This window comes from Meles meles, chromosome 8 (genome assembly GCF_922984935.1).
Source record: "Meles meles chromosome 8, mMelMel3.1 paternal haplotype, whole genome shotgun sequence".
NCBI lineage: Eukaryota > Metazoa > Chordata > Mammalia > Carnivora > Mustelidae > Meles > Meles meles.
The window spans coordinates 16,146,325-16,165,311 of NC_060073.1; the positions used below are offsets into that span (position 1 = coordinate 16,146,325).

Genomic DNA, 18,987 nt, shown 5'->3' on the forward strand with positions numbered 1-18,987 from the left:
AGCTTTCAGTGCCAGATAATTCATGGAATTTGTCCAGAAAAAGGTGAAAATAGGAAAGTTGACCTCATATATTAGGCACACACAATTAAGATATATTCAAAACAGTATTCTTTGATTTGGCAGAATTCTTATAAATCTTATTTCTTATCTAATTAATATAATTAATAATAATGAATAGTCTTTAATTTTCAAAATATCATTTACATATTTAAAAATAATTATCAGTAAAACTGAGTAACATGCATAATCATTCCCATTATAAAATTATTACACAATACTTCTATACAATCAAACACAATAAAACAGGAGAAAGCAGCTTAATTTAAGAAATCAAGAATAATTAATATTCACATATTATTCATGCCAATCTATTCTTAGTAAACTTTATATCATTGTGTTCATACTATTAAGTTTTCACCAAATTTCTGTTTATTTCCTTCAGATACATACTCATTTGTGTGGAACATATAGCAAACTCAAGTATATGGAGAAGCAGAGAAACATCTCAGAATTCATACTTCTAGGACTTTCGTACAACCAGAACATAGAAATATTTTGCTTTGTGCTCTTCTTATTCTGTTATATTGCCCTGTTGGCAGGAAACCTTCTGATCCTTGTCTCCATTCAATGCAGTCCTCTTTTTCACCAACCCATGTATTACTTCCTCAGCCACTTATCCTCTATGGACATCTGCTATACCTCTAGCATTACACCCAAATTAATTGGTGACCTATTAGGAGGGACAAAATCCATCTCCTACAATAATTGCATGTTACAGCTATTTGCTGTGCACTTCTTTGGAGGCATTGAGGTCTTCATTATTACGGCCATGGCCTTTGATCGCTATGCTGCCATCTGCAAACCTCTCCACTACCTGCTTATCATGAACAGGACAAAGTGCTACCTCCTAGTCTTGGCTGCTTGGGCTGGTGGGGCTCTCCATTCTTTTCCTCAATTATTGATGGCAATCCAATTGCCCTTTTGTGGTCCTAATGAACTTGATCACTACTTTTGTGATATCTTCCCTCTGCTGAAAGTTGCCTGCACTGATACCTACATCACCGGGATCCTTGTGGTTGCCAATTCAGGTACAGTCGCCTTAGTTACCTTTGTTGTCTTGTTTGTTTCTTATGTCATTATTTTGTTTAGTCTAAGACATCACTCAGCTGAGGGAAGACGCAAAGCCCTCTCCACCTGTGGGTCTCACATCACTGTGGTCAGCTTATTTTTCGGTCCCTCAATCTTTGCCTACCTTCGACCACCAGCCACTTTCCCTGAGGACAAAATATTTGCTCTATTTTATACCATCATTGCTCCTATGTTCAATCCCTTAATCTATACACTGAGAAATGCAGAGATGAAAAATGCCATGAGGAAAGTTTTGTGTCAAACATTATTTTCAAAGGAAGTATGCAATTAATTTGAGCAAATATACACCTAAATAAGTTTATTTAAAAGATGAGCTTGATGTGACTAAATGAGCTAAAAAATATTTCATTATCTTTTTATTCAATGTCTATCGTGAATGAAATTCATGAAAGAAAGAGGAATTAGAAAGAAATTTAAAGGCATAGCTAAATGAATCCTAATTCCCACATACCAGAATTATTTGAAAACTTAATTTTATGGGATATTAAGGAGGTGTGATTAGCGTCACCTGTAGAAAAAACTACCAAATCAAATAAAGTGACACTATTTGGTCAGTGAATTATAAAGGCAAACAATTTCAATGATAATTCTATTAAAAATCCTGGGCTTATATGCCAGTTCTCATAGTAATACACATTCTGCGCTAGTGACAAAGTTGAAATCTAAAATTAAAATAATGACTCTAAATCATCACAAGTATCTTTATGATAGCACATTCATTTCTACTTCCTCTAAGGGCATTCAGAAATCAGCTGTGCAATGAAGAAATCCGTATCAGAGGAACTGTTTTAAACCAGCTCCTGGTCATCAGTTCTCCTGAATTCATATTACAAATAATAGTAATACCTTGTTAAAACAGAGCAAGAGTCAATAATTCAGGATGCTAAAAACATAATTACTTGTTTTTCCACCTTTGACCAGAATATGAGAGAAAGAGGAAAATAATTAAATAAAGAAAGCCTAGCATATACAGATTAAGATATAGTCAACCAACCAAAGCAAATTAAAGTATATTTTGCAAGCACATTTTGGCTCCATAAACATGTTTATAACTGCTTTATTTATAATTGTCAAACCTCAGAAGCAAACAAGACCTCCCTCCAATGGTGAATAGATAAATAAATTGTGATGTTTCTGGACAATGGGATATTATTCAGTGCTTAAAAAATGAGCTATCAAGGGGCACCTGGGTGGTTCAGTGGATTAAAGCCTCTGACTTCGACTCTGGTCCTGATCCCAGGGTTCTGGGATCGAGCCCCGCTTCCGGCTCTCTGCTTGGTGGGGAGACTGCTTCCTCCTCCCCTCTCTCTCTGCCTGCCTCTCTGCCTATTTGTGGTCTCTATCTTTCAAATAAATAAATAAAATCTAAAAAAAAAAGAAGTATCAAGCCATAAGATGATATGCAGGAAAATTAAATGTGTATTACTAAGCAAAAGAAGGCAAACTGAAAAGGGTATTTGTTATGTGATTTGCAAATATATGAATCCTGGAAAGGCAAAACAATGGAGACATCTACACCATCAGTGTTTTCCAAGGGTCGGTGTGGCGGGTAAAATGAATAGCCAGAATTCAGAGGACTTTTAGAGCGGGAAACACATCTGTATGTTAGTACAGTTGTGGATACATGTCCTTATGCATACCGAAACCCAGAAAATGTACTACATCAAGTGTGAGCCTAATGAAAAGAATATTTGGGGAGATAATGACTTGTGACTGTAGGTTCTTTTGATGATAACAGATGTATCACTCTGCTGGGAGAGGGAGGCTGTGTGTGGGGTCAGGGGAATTATGGGAAATCTTTGTACTTTCCGCTCAGTTTTGCTGTGAACCTGTAAGTGCAATGAATAAGAGACATCTGGAAAAGATTTTCTACAGAAGAAAAAAAATGTAAGAAAGGCCTTTTTTTCATGCTTGTTAGGATTTAAATAAAGGTTGCTTAAGAAACACGGCAAACGTCATTATAGAGAAGATATTAGATAGCAGGATTATATTAAAAGGGAGATGGTAAAAACAGAAAGCGTTTTAGAATATGTAAGTAAAATGCAAAAGCTGCAATCAGCCTATAGGCCCAGAACAACCAGGTATAAAGAGCAGAAATAATTAATAATAATAATAATAATAATAATAATAATAATAGGGATAATCAGGATGGTGAAACTCACCAGAGCTGTTAGAGCAGAGAGGAAGTGGACAGATGGTCTCTGCAGTTATACACAAAGAAACACAACCGTTGTCAGATAAAACTTTTTCTCCTAGACATGTTCTATACTATTTCATTACTTAGCTGGACCTAAGAAAGCTGTCTCTGAACATGAAATAGAAGCTTAGAAAATTAAACAACAGATTCATTTAAATACTGTATGTATGTATGTGTGTATATATATATATATATATATCCCTCATCAGCTACATTCTGTGTAGTTTTTTTCATCTCACTGCAATATTGTGTTCTCAATTCATAATGACCACTTCATTGAGTGCTGTGAGTCCCACAGGATCTTACTCATGTGATACCTTCCTTCAGCACTCTTCAAATATATCAAGATTGGACATGATTCTGACTAATTTTGCCAATTCAATTATATAAAATTAAGATATGTTGCTCTATTCTATTATTTCCCTCATCTTTTTATATTTAATAAATATTGGGGTCCTGTTTTGTATAGTACGTCACTAGGCCTATAGGATATATTTGGTCTCCAAGGTTCAGGAATATTAATGCAACATCATATGTTACCCACAACCCTATAAGGAAAGTCTTTCTTACACATATATATTTATATATCACATATTTGTCACACGTATCATTATAAATGTATGTTATTTGTCAATACATCGTCTTCTGCTTCTCCTGCATATTCTCTTAGATATAGCAGCTTTAAAGGAGGAACAAGAAATACAGCTTTTCAACAATAATATGCATCAACCTTCGAGCACATTTTTTATATTTAGGACTTCATAAGTACAAATGAACAGAAATGAATGTTCTTTCATGTTCGATAATATCTCACATATCCCTATTTCTGGTTTTCTTTCTCTAGTTTGTGAAAAGCAATCCTTACAGCACTCACACCCTCTATAGAAATGGGAGAGATAAACTTCATAGTTCATATTTTCATGAATAAACTTTTTTTAAATTTTTTTTTATTTATTTATTCAACAGAGAGAGATAACATGTAGATAGAGAGGCAGGCAGAGAGAGAGAGGGAAGCAGGCTCCCTGCTGAGCAGAGAGCCCGATGCGGGACTCGATCCCAGGACCCTGGGATCATGACCTGAGCTGAAGGCAGCGGCTTAACCCACTAAGCCACCCAGGTGCCCCTCATGAATAAACTTTTAAGCTTTAACATCTTAGATCTTTGGCGACTGCCCATGGGGTGTCCCCTGGAAGTTGGTGTAGGACCAGATCATGGTTGCAGTCCCCTAAACCCCACATTCATGGAACAGATCAGAGAAGCAGAAATGGGAGGGAGATGTGCATTTAAAAAAAAGAACATAGTTTATAGGCAGTAACTGACTTCTCCCTTCAATTCTTTTCAGCTGTAAAAGAGAGGAAAGCAAACCATAAGAGACTCTTGACTACAGAGAACAAACTGAGGGTTGCAAGCTCTTTCTGTTGGGATTAGGATTCAAAATGCTTCCCCTCCCTGCTGGCCTCCAGGACCCCCCATTTTGCTCTTCTCTCAAGCATGGGATGCAGTCCACTACTGAGTGGGAATCAGCATCTCTGTCCTCCAATATCCACAGCGTATTACTTTCTGATGACAAGGAATTACTTAGATAGTCTTGATCTGTGTCTCATTGATTGAAAATTAAGTATTTAGATATGCCCTATGTTATCACACTTAAGTTGTTTACCAGCCTACTTATTTAACAGTTAGCTTAAATTAATTTGTTTTGGGTAAATAAATATATTTATAAAATAAAAAAAATCAGCATTAGATGTATTAAGGTAAGAAGAAGACTGATCAATGACCCCCAAATTTATTGACCTCCACCTAACTATTGTTCACAGTTGAACACTAGGAGCCTGAGAATAATTTTTGCTTTGTTAACAATAAGGGGTAGGAGGCCTTATAGTAATTATAGTAATACAAGTCATAGTATGAACAAGTTGAGTTTCTCTTTTCCCTGATGAAATTAGAGTTTTATAATAATTTAGAGTAGAATTGGTTTCTCAGAATACGAGTCATTTTTAAATACTACACAAATGACCTATTCACTAGCTAAACTCTGTTGAAGGCATAAGTTTTGAAATTGTGAATCTTGGGATTTAATAGCTTCTAATAAACTTTGCTTTAGAAGCTTTCTGCTTTTATAAAGTCATCTATAGCTACATTTTAGCTAGGCTTGAAAATGCTTGCATTCACACCGGGTATCAATTTATCCTTTGGATAAAACAGTTCCCAGAATGCATTCTCTCTATTGTATACTCTATTCCCTAAAGTATTAAGATGGTAAAAAACATACAAATTTGTGACTTTTTTGTACATTCATCAATGTAACAAAAAGTCACTGAGTGCTGACAACAAAATTCTTTTAAAACCATTCTGTATCATCTTCTTTTATTGACTTTTATTGTCTAGATTGTATATAAAATCCATGAAATGTTTAGAAAAAGGTATAAAATACGATCAATTCAGATATGCTTCAATAATTCCATTTTTTTACCCTAAACCATAGTTAAAAATGTGCAAAAGATTTTGCTTTTTTTGAGACTTTAATAAATTAAATTTTTGTTACCTAAATAATATAACTAGCAGTTATACTTGGTTGCTTTAATGTAATCTAACACATCAAATAATCATTTGTCTTATTAATAGTGAAGTCGAAAATTATATTATTATACCCATTTCACATTAGATTTCACAACTGATTTGTAGAATACAATATATAATACACAAGGAAAGCTAATTCTAAATAACAAGAATAATTTGTGTGAATATTCTATAATGCCAACCATATTTTTGGCAAATTTTATATAATTATCATGTTGATAATTTTTACACAAATTAATGTTTTCTTTCTTTTCAGATATTTGCAAACTAAAATATATGGAGAAATAGAGGAATGCCTCAGACTTCATCCCTTTGGGATTTTCTTATAATTATAACATTATATTTTCTCATGTTCTCTTCTTACTCTGTTATGTTCCTACATTGTTAGTAGGAAAACTTATCTCTATTTACTACAGCCCTCTTTTTCTCCAACTAATGTGCTATTCCTTCAGTCACTTATCCTTTATGGACAACTGTTCCACCTCTTGTATGACACCCAAACTGACTGGTGACCTGCTAGAGGGAAGAAAATCCGTCTTCTATGATAATTGCATGTGACAACTCTTTACCATGCACTTCTCTAGAAACATTGAGGTCTCTATACTGACCATCGTGGTCTTTGATCACTATGTTGCCATCTACAAATTTCACTACGTATTTATCATGAACAGGACAAGGTGCAATCTCCTAGTCTTAGCTGCTTGGGCTGGTGGGGGTCTCCACTCCTAAACTCAGTTTCTTATGGCAACCCAGTGGCCCTTTTCTGGTCCTAATGAAATTGATCACTACTTTAATAAATTTTCCCTTTACTGAAAGTTTCCTGTACTGACACATACTTTGCTACTTTGCTGGTGTCTCTGTAGTTGCAAATTCAGGATTGGTTACCTGGTGATATTTGTGGTTGTATTTTTTTCTATGTCATTATTCACTTTAAGAAACCACTCAGCTGAAGGAAGACACAAAGCCCTCTCTACCTGTGGGGCTCAGATCACTGTGATAGTCTTGTTTGGGGGGTCTTCAATCTTTGCCTACCTTTGACCTCTGACTACTTCTCCTGAGGATAAACTACTTGCTCTATTTTACACCACCATTTCTCCTATGTTCAATCCCTTAGTCTATCCTCTGAGAAATTCAGAGATGAAAATCCTGTGAGAAAATCTGGTGTCAAACGTCATACCTAAACATCTGTATTTAAAAAGGAGGAACAGCTAGATGTGGATGAGGGAAAAAGGAAAATATCTCACAGAGAAATTGTTTCATTGGTATCATCCATTTATGGATGCCAGAAATAGGCTTTATGGATTATAAGTACATGCTGGTCAAAGACACATTCTACCTTATAAAAATGAGTTTGGAAATGTAGTTAATTGTGTGGATTCTTGAGATGATGTGAACAGAGTTATATGCATAATAATAAAAAAAACCATTTAGGCTATAGCATTGAAAGCACTTCTGGATGATAGAAATTGAAATATTGACTAACTAGAATTTAAATAAAATCTTGAAATTAAAAAATGAAAAAAAGAAAATTTTGAATAATTTTTGTCATATAGAACTTCTATAAGGGTAGTACAGTTCCTGTTTTCCCCCTTGTTAATATCTTATATTGCAATTATGTATTTTTCAATATTTAGAAACCAACATTGATTCATTACTATTACTAAACCCTAGTCTTTATTTTGATTTCATCTATTTCCCCCCCAACTTTTACTGAGACAGAACTGACCTACAACATTGTGTCAGCTTAAAGTACAAAATGCAATTACTTGGTCCATGTGTACATTGTGAAATGACTACTACAGGGTCACCTGTGTGGCTCAGTAGGTTAAGCATCTCTCTTTAGCTTAAGTCGTGATCCCAAGTCCCCCACTGGGGAGAGGAAGTCCCTGCTCAGTGGGGAGTCTGCATCTTCCTCTTCTTCTGTCTGAGGGTTTCTAAATTGTGCTTACTTCAGCATTTGTGTTGTGTTGGGATTCTCCCTGGGGATGGACCAGAATTTTATAGCTTCACTAAGAGGCCTAGCTGCAGACCTTGTCCACAGTGGAGAGCCAGTGGCTCAGATAGGGCTGTGCACTGTGTTGAAGCCAAATGTCCTTTTTAGATTCTCGGCATGACTTAGAGAACACACATAACCAACAATGAATGCTTATTCTTGTTACAGTTACAGTTATTCACACCACAGGCAGACTTCACTTGTTTGGCTGCAAAGGTCAGGTTCAGGAGGAAGAAGGCAGATGTCTGCTGGTGTTTCTGCCATGACATTGCTTTCGTGTAAACTGATGGAGATTCAGCTGATAAACACATAAACGAGTTCAGTTAAAAAATTTGATAAGTGATAAAAATAATTGCTTATATGTATGAAGTGTTTTGTTACACAACTTTCATGAATTTCTTATCTCTATTTTAAAGGTAAGGAGACTGAATTTTGGAAGTTAGAAATTCAGTCCAGATCTACTCACCGGCATGCAATACAGCGAAGTTTCGAACTCAAATCTCATCTCTGGTTTGCCAGAACTCTTAACTGTGATTCTATGCTACCTCTCACCATTGAATAATAAAAGAAAGAACAAAGTTTGCTGTGATAGAATGCTTAATGAAGTGTCCTCTCTTTTGTAAAGAAAGACAATAATATTGGTTAGTGCCTGTTATGGGTAGCCTAATAGTGATTGGCAGCTTGCTCTAGAGGTTCATGCTGTGTGATGCCTGAGAGTCTTATTTTCTTGTTGCATCCTCATGGCAACTTTAAAAGGTAGATGTAATTATCTCCATCTTACAGAGTTGAAAGCTGAGGTCTGAAGAAGTAAAGTGGCTTCCTCAAGAAGACCTACAGTTTCTTGCAGAGCTGGGCTTTGAACCCAGATCTACCTGGCTGTCTCGCTCATCTCTGCACTTTTCACTGTGCCTCACTGTCATGAGGTAACAGGCTAATATAAAAACAGCACTCAGCATTAAATTTTTTCATTAAAAAATACAAACATAACAAATAATATATTTTTGATAACAATAGGGCTCTATTTATAAAAAAATACTGTAAGAATTGAAAATGAAAGACCATTATTTCCCATGAACACAGACTTAAAAATTTTTTTTTAAGATTTTATTGTTTATTTGACAGAGAGAAAGAGAGATCACAAATAGGCAGGGAAGCAGGTAGAGAGAGGTGGAAGCAGGTTGCCTGCTGAACAGAGAGCCAGAAGCAGGGCTCAATTCCAGGAGCTGATATTATGACCTGAGCCTAAGAAAGAGGCTTAACCCACTAAGCCCACCCAGGTGCCTCAGACATAAAATTTTTTAATAAAACATTATTATTATATTTAATAAAACATTATTTAATATAAATATTAAAATATTTAATAAAACATTAAATCAGATGCAATAAAAACCAATACATCACAACCACGTGGGGTTCATCTGCAAGCCTTGTTCAACAATTGAAAAACAATGCAATTCACCATATTTATAGACCAAAGAAAGAGAACTGTATGATCTTATCAACAGATGTAAAAAAACTTTTTTTCAACAGAATTCAACATCTTTTTTGTGATCAAAATCCTCAGCAATCTAGGAACAAAATGAATTTCATTAGGCTAATAAAAATATCTATGAATAACAATAGCTAATACAATACTTAATGGTAAGAGACTAACTTATTCTAGAACAAAGCAAAAAAGGTCTTTTTTTTCACCACTGATTATTCAACACTGTTCTGAAAGTCCTAGCTAATGTAATAGACCCCCCGCAAAAGTCATACATAGTAGAAGAACAAATAAAACTGGCCTTATTTCTATGCAACACAACTGCCTATGCTAAAATTCCAGAGAATCTATGACTACCTCTTGGGACTAGTGAGTTTAGCAAGTTCATAGGATACACTGTTCACATGCATAATTGATTGCTAGCGATTGAAAAATGAAATATAAAATTAAAATATAAAACCTATTTCCATATAAATTTAATGAAATATGTGCAAAATCTACATTCAGAAAATTATAAAACAATAATGAAATAAATCAAAGAAGAACTGAGAAAATGGAGAATATACATAACTTGTTAATTAGAAAATTCAATACTGTGGGGGCGCCTGGGTGGCTCAGTGGGCTGAAGCCTCTGCCTTCAGCTCAGGTCATGATCCCAAGGACCTGGGATCGAGCCCCACATCGGGCTCTCTGCTCGACAGGGAGCCTGCTTCCTCCTCTCTCTCTGCCTGACTCTCTGCCTACTTGTGATCTCTCTTTCTCTGTCAAATAAATAAATAAAATCTTAAAAAAAAAAAAAGATTCAATATTGTGAAAATGTCAATTTCCCCAATCCCAGAAACTTGTTTGTTTTGTTTTGTTTTGTTTGTTTTGTTTTGTTTTGTTTTTAGGCTAGCAGCAAGATGATTCTCAAACTCATATGAAAAAGCAAACAACTACAATAGCCAGAATAATTTTTTAAAAACCTCACAATTTGTAGGACTCATATTACACAAAGTACACTTAGTATAAAGTTAGAATAATCAAGATTATATGCTATTACTGGACAGTGGGGTATTGGTAAAAAGCATACACGCAAAGGTCAATGGAATAAAAACGAAAAGGTACTTTGGTGGAGAAAAGATAGTGTTTTTAACAAACAGTGCTAGAACAACTGGCTTTCCATATACAGAAAATGAACTTAGACCCATGACACAGTTTACACACAATAGCTCAAAATGCATCATAGATATGAAAGCACTGTAGGCAAGGAAGGAGAAGAAGAATAGAGGGGGCTCCATGGAGAAAAGTCTGAGGTCTGAAAGAGATGTAAAAACACCTACTAAATCAAGATTAAGGGAAACATCTAACAGCAAGAGAAGAGGTTTGGGAACAGAAAAACAATGGTTTAGTTGGATTATAAGAAATAGATTGATCATAAGGCACTCTCCCACAATCCTCTGATAATTTATAGTTTAGAAGCAAATCAAACAGTTTGTGCTAATTCTCAAAGGCTATGAGCTTGAGCTATTTTTATGCTTTCTTAACCATTAAATAAGGCACCCAAACAAGTATTCATGTACAGAATAATGAATGATTATAAACCCAGTAACTTTTACTCAAGACAAAAAAATAAATAAATAAATAAAATAGCATCTTTATCCTTCTGGAGACTCATGCTCCTTCTCCCCACAAGTCACCTCTATTCCATGGGACACATGTGCTTGCACTCTCACTTTTCAGTGCCCCGGTTTCTTCATCTGTGAAATGAGGCTGGTGATATTATCTATTGCACAGACTTGTTGTAGAGAGAAATAAGCTAAACCCCATCAGCGGTTCAGGTCTGACGAAGAGCACGTGCTCACTAAATAACTGCTATCGTTAGGGGAGCTCAAGGCAAAGCAGAATCAAGTATGAGTTTTGAATAGAAGTGTAAGAAGAGGAGAGATTATTGAAAATGATGTAAGACCAGAGCAAAATTACAGAATGTTCAACTCCACTGTTGACAAAGTAGTTTACTGAGCATTTTGCAAACCTAAAAAGACATGAAAGAAGTCCTTTATGTCTGTAAATTTCCGGATTTACCTTATTGGAAATTAATTTACCTTAGATGGAAATTTACCTTAATAGAAAAACACCTTTAAATTTTTACCTTCAATGGGAAGTAGAAAATATATCTTAAATGAAATACATTAAAGAAAACACACGCACACACACACACACACACACACACACACTTTTTTTTTTTTTTCCCCCAGAGAATAATAAAAAAATCTCTATGTGGGAATGCATGGAAATCATTTCTTAACATAAGGACCAGAACTAAGGTTCGATCCCCAGATTATAGCAAAGGGAGAAGGAAACTCAAATGGCATAAACAGCAGGTCTCACTCACCAAGGACCTTTTAATGAGTGGGATTCTAACAACACGCTGCCGTGACCTTTTGTGTAGGGCATTAGTCATCCAGCTGTAGAGCTGCCCAGGTGACTTGGATCTAAGAGGATACTAACTGGCGAATTAATTACTTAGGGACAGAAAATAATTAACTCAAACTCAAAAAGTAACACCTTGGGAGGAAACAAGTGTACTTTTAGGATATAAACATTACATAAAATTTAACTTAGCATTTGAGCCTTGAAACCCTCAAAAATAATGTGGTGGTACAAATAAATCATGATTGGTTTAAATCTGAGAAACGAAGTCCTCTTCTTGACTTCAAACTTTTTTTCTGCAGGTGACCTTGTATCATTTATTTGAACTGAAGGTATGACAGGTGACAGTAGTTACCAAAAAAAGTGCATGAATTTTATATTATTTTTATCTATACGTTGGGGGAAATTAGAAAGTGGAACTCACCAATAGCACTCACTGAGTTGAGACAAATTTCAAGTCAGGAACCTTAAAAAATATATTAATTCAAATATGTAAAGACTACCTGTGATTTCAATGAAGATAGGACATAAAAAAAAAAAAACAATAAAAGAAGAACACATTCAAAATAAATGCAGAGGAAAAAATGTGAGTTTTGGGGGTGCCTGGGTGGCTCAGTGGGTTAAAGCCTCTGCCTTCGGCTTGGGTCATGATCTCAGGGTCCTGAGATCGAGCTCCAAATCGGGCTCTCTGCTCAGCAGGGAGCCTGCCTTCCCCCTCTCTCTGCCTGCCTCTCTGCCTACTTGTGATTTCTGTCTGTCAAATAAATAAAAATAAAATCTTTTTAAAAAATGTGAGTTTTTTTTACCATTATTTGCACAAATCTATAATGATAGCTTTTGAAACAAATATTTTTAACTACTATTTTAGGAAAACATATTAATTAGCAGTTCATTTTAAAGTAGATTTTACTGTGAAATCTACAGTCTAAGACTTTTTGGTTTCAGACAGGACTAAATTCAGAGATCTTGGTTGTCTACTAAGGGTAGGATCACATATTCTAGAAAAACAAGATCAAAGTCATCTACTAATTTTGCCTGTTTTATTAGATGCCTACACATAAAAAAGGGCAAATTATTACAACGTTAGGAAGATGGTCAGTAAAACACTGACCCGGAATAAGGTAATTTTAATTCTGCAGAAGACATCATGATGGGATCACTGAAGCTAGTGCCCTCATTCTGCAGATACGACATTTATATGCCAGGAGTATACTAGGTCCCAAACGCAAGGTCTGGCAGTATTAGGGCATGCACTCAGGTGGTTTTCTCCTACCTGTTTTTCTCACTTGACCAATAGCTGAAGTTGCTGTATCACTACCCATGCTTGTGAGAATAAGAAATATATTGGTTCCTAGAGGAGCACATATGTTTGTTTTCTTTCTAGAAGTGGCTTATTTATTTCAGAACCCTGAACTGATTTGGTTTGTGGTTTCTTATGGAGACTTGAGTCAATTTTACACTTTTGTGTTTCCTGTTACACATTTTCCCTTTAAACTGGAGTGACTAAAATGGGGGCAACGATCCATTCAGGAGGGATTCTGGTTTCGTCTGGAAGATTCAGAAATGTGTGCAAATTTCAGAACTGGGACAGCCAGAGTTCATGTTAAATTTATATTGTTACTTCAATATTTCCCTTTTGAGAGGCTGTATAGTAAAGTGTTTAGAAACATAGGCACTGGAGTCAGAAGCTTCAGGTTATAAATTCTAGTTTGCTATGTACACTGGTCATGTTACTATGCATAAGTTCCTTAACATCTATAAGCCTAAAGTAATTTCATTTGTCCTTGTGCACATTAATTTTAATACAATAATACTGTCACGTATGCACTGTTTTGTTTTGTTTTGTTTAAAGGTCTTTCTCACCTATGATCAAAGTTGAGTCTCAGTTTGAATATACAGAGCGGGATATATTTTTCTGGGTTTCAAATGAAGAAAAAACTTCTTAAAAGAAATTAACTGATGTGCAAAGGTCGTATCTGAAGTTAGTGGCTGAATTAAGATATGTAACCAGGGAGTCCTCAAAACTATAATGAATCATCAGATAATACACATGATTTTTTAAAATAATTTTTATTTTTTAATTTATTTCTTAAAGATTATTTATTTATTTGAGAGAGAGCCTGAGCAGGGAGGGGAGCAGAGGGAGAGGAAGAAGCAGGCTCTCTGCTGAGCAAGGAGATCCATGCTGGGCTGGATCCCAGAACCCTGAGATCATGACCTGAGCTCAAAGCAGACGCTTAACCCACTGAACTACCCAGGTGCCCAGCACATGATTTTTTACAGACACTAAAATACGTGGCAGTTAATGGCAGTAACCTTTTGACTGTCAAGAGGTTGAACCCTGGCCTGCCAGGCAGGACATTAAACATAGCTATAGCCTTCTGCACCAAGACAACTAGAGATTCAAGTAAAATTTTAACAAAATCCCAATAAATGCAGACAGATTGATGAAATGGCTTCGCTTGAGAATATTCCAAGACTTTCATTACTGAGGGAATTAAAATTATGCAACAAGCCTTTATGCTTGAGTGAGGATAAGGGACATATTTCAGGTATGTTTAATGACTAATTCAAGCCAGTAGTATCCTCAGCATTATATTTTATTCAAATTAAAATAGCCTCTTTAGGGGCGCCTGGGTGGCTCGGTGGTTAAAGCCTCTGCCTTCATCTCAGGTCATGATCCCAAGGACCTGGGATCAAGCCTCACTTCGGGCTCTCTGCTTGACAGGGAGCCTGCTTCCCCCTCTCTCTCTGCCTGCCTCTCTGCCTATTTGTGATTTCTGTCTGTCAAAAAAAAAAAAAAATAGCCTTTTTAAGTTACTGGCTAATATCACATAATCTGATTTGGAGAATCATCTGAAGCTATTTCTCAATAATTTGTCTTTAACAGATTCAAGTTCTTAAAATTCCACTATGGAAATGAATATTTTTGTTTTAACATTCCATCTCTTTTACAGCGTGATTATTCATTGTATGGTGACCATGTTAACTTAGTAATAGAGCTGAGAGGAAATTTAAATAGGAATTGATTGAGAAGTCAGGTGTAAAGTCACGGCTGAATCATGACCCCGCATCATGAAAATGCAGATATAATGAGGATATTTGGTCAGAATTGATCTGAAATTATAAAAGTATTGGGTGGAACACATTGTTAGGCAATCAGTGTTGTGTTTGAGTAACATCTAAGACTCGACTAGGGATTGATCAAAGGCCTTCGTGTTGACTAAGGCACAATTTGCTGGTAGATTTAATGGAAAATTGTTATTTTGTGTTCTCCTAGAGTCTTCTTAAGGGTCATTTTAATTGAATATTTGGTTTTTATTCTCTGAGACACTTGAATGAGGCATAGTCAAACTAGTCAATTCCTTGAATAGGATACGATCATCACTCCATTCAAGAAACCCTTCTAAATATGGCTTCATGAATTCTGTATTTCAGGTGATTATTGTATTCTATCTACAGTGGACCATGGATCAAAGCAATAATGTCACTGTATTTATTCTCATGGGACTTTCCAAAAACAAGAACATTGGAATCCTTTGATTTGTATTATTTTTATTTTGTTATATTGTTATTTGTGGGGGAAACTTGCTCATCATGATTTCTATCCTGTGCAGTCAGCTAATTGAGCAACCCATGTATTTTTTCCTTAATTACCTATCACTCTCCAACCCTTGTTACACATCCACTGTGACACCCAAACTAATGGCTGACTTACTGGCAGAAAGGAAGACCATTACCTACAGTAACTGCATGACACAACTCTTTACCACACATTTATTTGGAGGTGTGGAGACCTTCATCCACACAGGGATGACCTATGACCACTACGTGGCCATCTGTAAGCCCCTATACTACACCGTCATCATGAGCAGAGAGAGGTGTAACACTATCATCACAGCCTGCTGCACTGGGACCTTAATCCACTCTGCCAGTCAGTTCCTCCTCACCATCTTCCTACCCTTCTGTGGCCCCAATGAGATAGATCACTACTTCTGCGACGTGTATCCTTTACTGAAGCTGGCCTGCACGGACACATACAGAATTGGTCTCTTGGTCGTTGTTAATTCAGGACTGATTGCTCTGATGACTTGTGATTTTGATGGTGTCCTATTTTCTGATATTATACACCCTTAGGGCTTACCCTGCTGAGAGCCCCTCCAAAGCTCTTTCCCCCTGCACTTCTCATGTCAGTGGTGGTACTGTTCTTTGCACCAGCGCTATTCATTTACATTCGGCCGGCCACAACTTTCCCAGAAGACAAAGTGTTTGCTCTTTTCTACACCATCATTGCCCCCATATTCGACCCTCTGATCTACACACTGAGAAACACGGAGATGAAGAACGCGTTGAGGAAAGTGTGGTGCCGTCATGTGCTCTTGGAAAGAAAGTAGGTTTGCAAAAGCTTTTCTGATTTTCACGCTGTGGTTCCTTGAAACCTAAGACTGTGAATAAAATCCATTCTAATTATCCCGCCCTGCTGCTTGGAGAGATAAGGGGGCAAGCAGGAAGCATCACCTCTGTTGTTTTATGCTTCAGTCTGACACCTTATCAACAAACTGAGTGTAATTCTTATTCACATGCCTCTCCACCTAAGATAGGTATGAAGAATTAGGTTTATAGGGGTGCCTGGGCAGCTCACTAGGTTGAGCATCTGACTCTTGATTTCAGCTCAGTCATGATCTCAGGGTCCTGAGCTCGAGCACCGTGGGGCTCTGCACTCAGCGGGACTCTGCCTGAGATTCTCTCTCTTCCTCTCTCATTGGCCCTCCCCATTGTGTTCTTGCTCTCTCTCTTTCTGTCTCTAAAATAAAAAAAAAAAAAGAATTGTGCTTATAAGATATAAAATAACCAGATGATATCTTATGTACAAAAGATTATATCACCTATTGGCCATTGCATGGGGGGCGGGGGGAGGAGATAAAAGACACCATGCATTTTTCATACCTTAACATACTAAAGAGCTAAAGAAAATAATACCTTCAATTTTCAACTGTTTACTCAACCATGAACACAGAAAGTTGCATGTAACATTTATATGCAGTTCATGCATTACCACAAAGGGAACAATAAAATCCTGTAATCAGCAACCAGATTAAGAGTCAGAAATTACCAGTACCTGAAGTCCTCCCTGTTTCTCCTTATACTCACTAGCCTCCCCTCACTCTTTTCACCTCTAAATCAATTAGTTTGATATACTTTTGTACTTTGTGGAAAAATAATGATGTAGACCATACTCTTAGTGTCTCTTCATTATGTTTGTGAGATTCATTCCTCAACTGGGAAAATTTAATACATAGGATATTCACTGGACTATATGAAGTTGTTTGTCCTAATAAGCAAAACAAGGAAAATTCTTTATTTAGCTCCTAAAAAGAAAAATACATTTTGGTAGGCTTCAAATAAGGACAGTGGTTTTAGGTGAAGAAGGAATGCTGTATGTACAGTATTGGATTGCCACACATCCACACACATGTGCAGAAGGACACATTGTAGAAAATAAGATCTTCCCGGGCTCTTTATCTCTACTGTAATCGGAATAAACAGACCTGAGTGGACAATGAAGAATGAGAGAGAAAATATTTAATTTATGCTCAAAGCGTATGATCACAAAGCAAAAATTACAGAGAAAAGAGGAAATTATGTTGAAAACAGCTATAGCAGAATATGTCATACAATGGCAGCTTTGAGCACTGTTCTCACACACAAACAGAATATGAGTATTTTATTATGTAAAACTAAGAAATAATTTTAAAAGTATGTTATAGGGGTGCCTGGGTTGCTAAGATGGTTAAGCATCTACCTTCAGCTCAGGTCATGATCTCAGGTCCTGGGATGGAGCCCTGCATCAGTCTCTCTGCTCAGTGGGGAGCCTGCTTCTCCCTCTATCCCCCCATCCCCTGCTTGTGCTTTCTCTCACTATCTCTATTTCTCAAATAAATAAATACATTTTTTAAAAAATAAACAAATAAAAGCATGATATAGCCACAGAAATCTCAAAGTTGTCTAAGGTGTTAAAAGACAAAATAATTTAAGAAACAAATATAAGCTATTCTAATTAGAAATTTGATGGATAAAAAGGAGTAGCTATATTTTTTTTTTAAAGATTTTTATTTATTTATTTATTTATTTGACAGAGAGAGATCACAAGTAGATAGAGAGGCAGGCAGAGAGAGAGAGAGGGAAGCAGGCTTCCTGCTGAGCAGAGAGCCCGATGCGGGACTCGATCCCAGGACCCTGAGATCATGACCTGAGCCGAAGGCAGCGGCTTAACCCACTGAGCCACCCAGGCGCCCAGGAGTAGCTATATTTTAAGAAAAATAGGGTGAACAGAATCTTAATATTAACAATTTACCAGAACACTGAATTAGAAAGAAGAAGTGATAGAAAAAAGTAGACATATTAAGAGACATTATGAATGGAGTAAGAGAAAACAACATGTATCTATCAGGTTCCAGAATTCGGGTAACAGGAAATAATTATTAGGAATTTTTGAAAATAATCGTTACAAAATAATCACAAGAAAGAAATATATTTGCTCTCTTTTTAAAGATTTTATTCATTTATTTGAGAGAAAGAGGGTGAGAGATAGCATGAGGGGTAGCAGAGGAAGATGGAGAAGAGTCAGACTATCCGCTGAGCAGGGAGAGCTTGATGCAGGGCTCGATCCAAAAACACTGGGACCAAGAAGACCTGAGCCAAAGGCAGATTTTTAACCAACTGAGCCACCCACAAAAAGATTGCTTTTAAGAAGAATCATAGAAAACACTATTTTCCAGTCAATATTTAAATCATAATAATGAGTAAAAAATGGAAGAAAATGTAATTGCCTAATGAAAGCACTAAAAAGAAAATGTTACCCTTGACTTCCGAATTTTTTTCAAGAAGAGTAAAATGAGGATTTTTCAGTACAATAGAACAATGAAAAATAACCAAGATCTGACTACAAATCTATGCTCACTAAAAGAAGTTGTGCAGAGTGTTTTCAATAAAAAGGGAGGAAGTCTGAGAAAGAAGATAGATTAAAGGAAGAATGGAGAATGAGAGAAGTAGTAGGTGGATTTGTAAGCCTAAAATTGCACTAACTTAGGCCATCTTTTCTTTTTTTTTTCCCATTTTATTTATTTTTTTCAGCATAACAGTATTCATTGTTTTTGCACAACACCCAGTGCT

The 18,987-nt window shown here is 36.2% G+C and overlaps 1 protein-coding gene and 1 pseudogene across 1 annotated transcript; both read left to right on the plus strand.

Annotated features, from left to right (window-relative positions):
* Positions 1–484: 484 nt before the first annotated feature.
* LOC123949475 (olfactory receptor 4P4-like) lies at positions 485–1,420 on the plus strand. The gene has a single exon (XM_046016962.1). The coding sequence runs from the start codon at positions 485–487 to the stop codon at positions 1,418–1,420; it is 936 nt and encodes a 311-aa protein (XP_045872918.1).
* A 13,991-nt stretch (positions 1,421–15,411) lies between these two features.
* LOC123948625 lies at positions 15,412–16,208 on the plus strand (annotated as a pseudogene).
* The last annotated feature ends 2,779 nt before the right edge of the window (positions 16,209–18,987 follow it).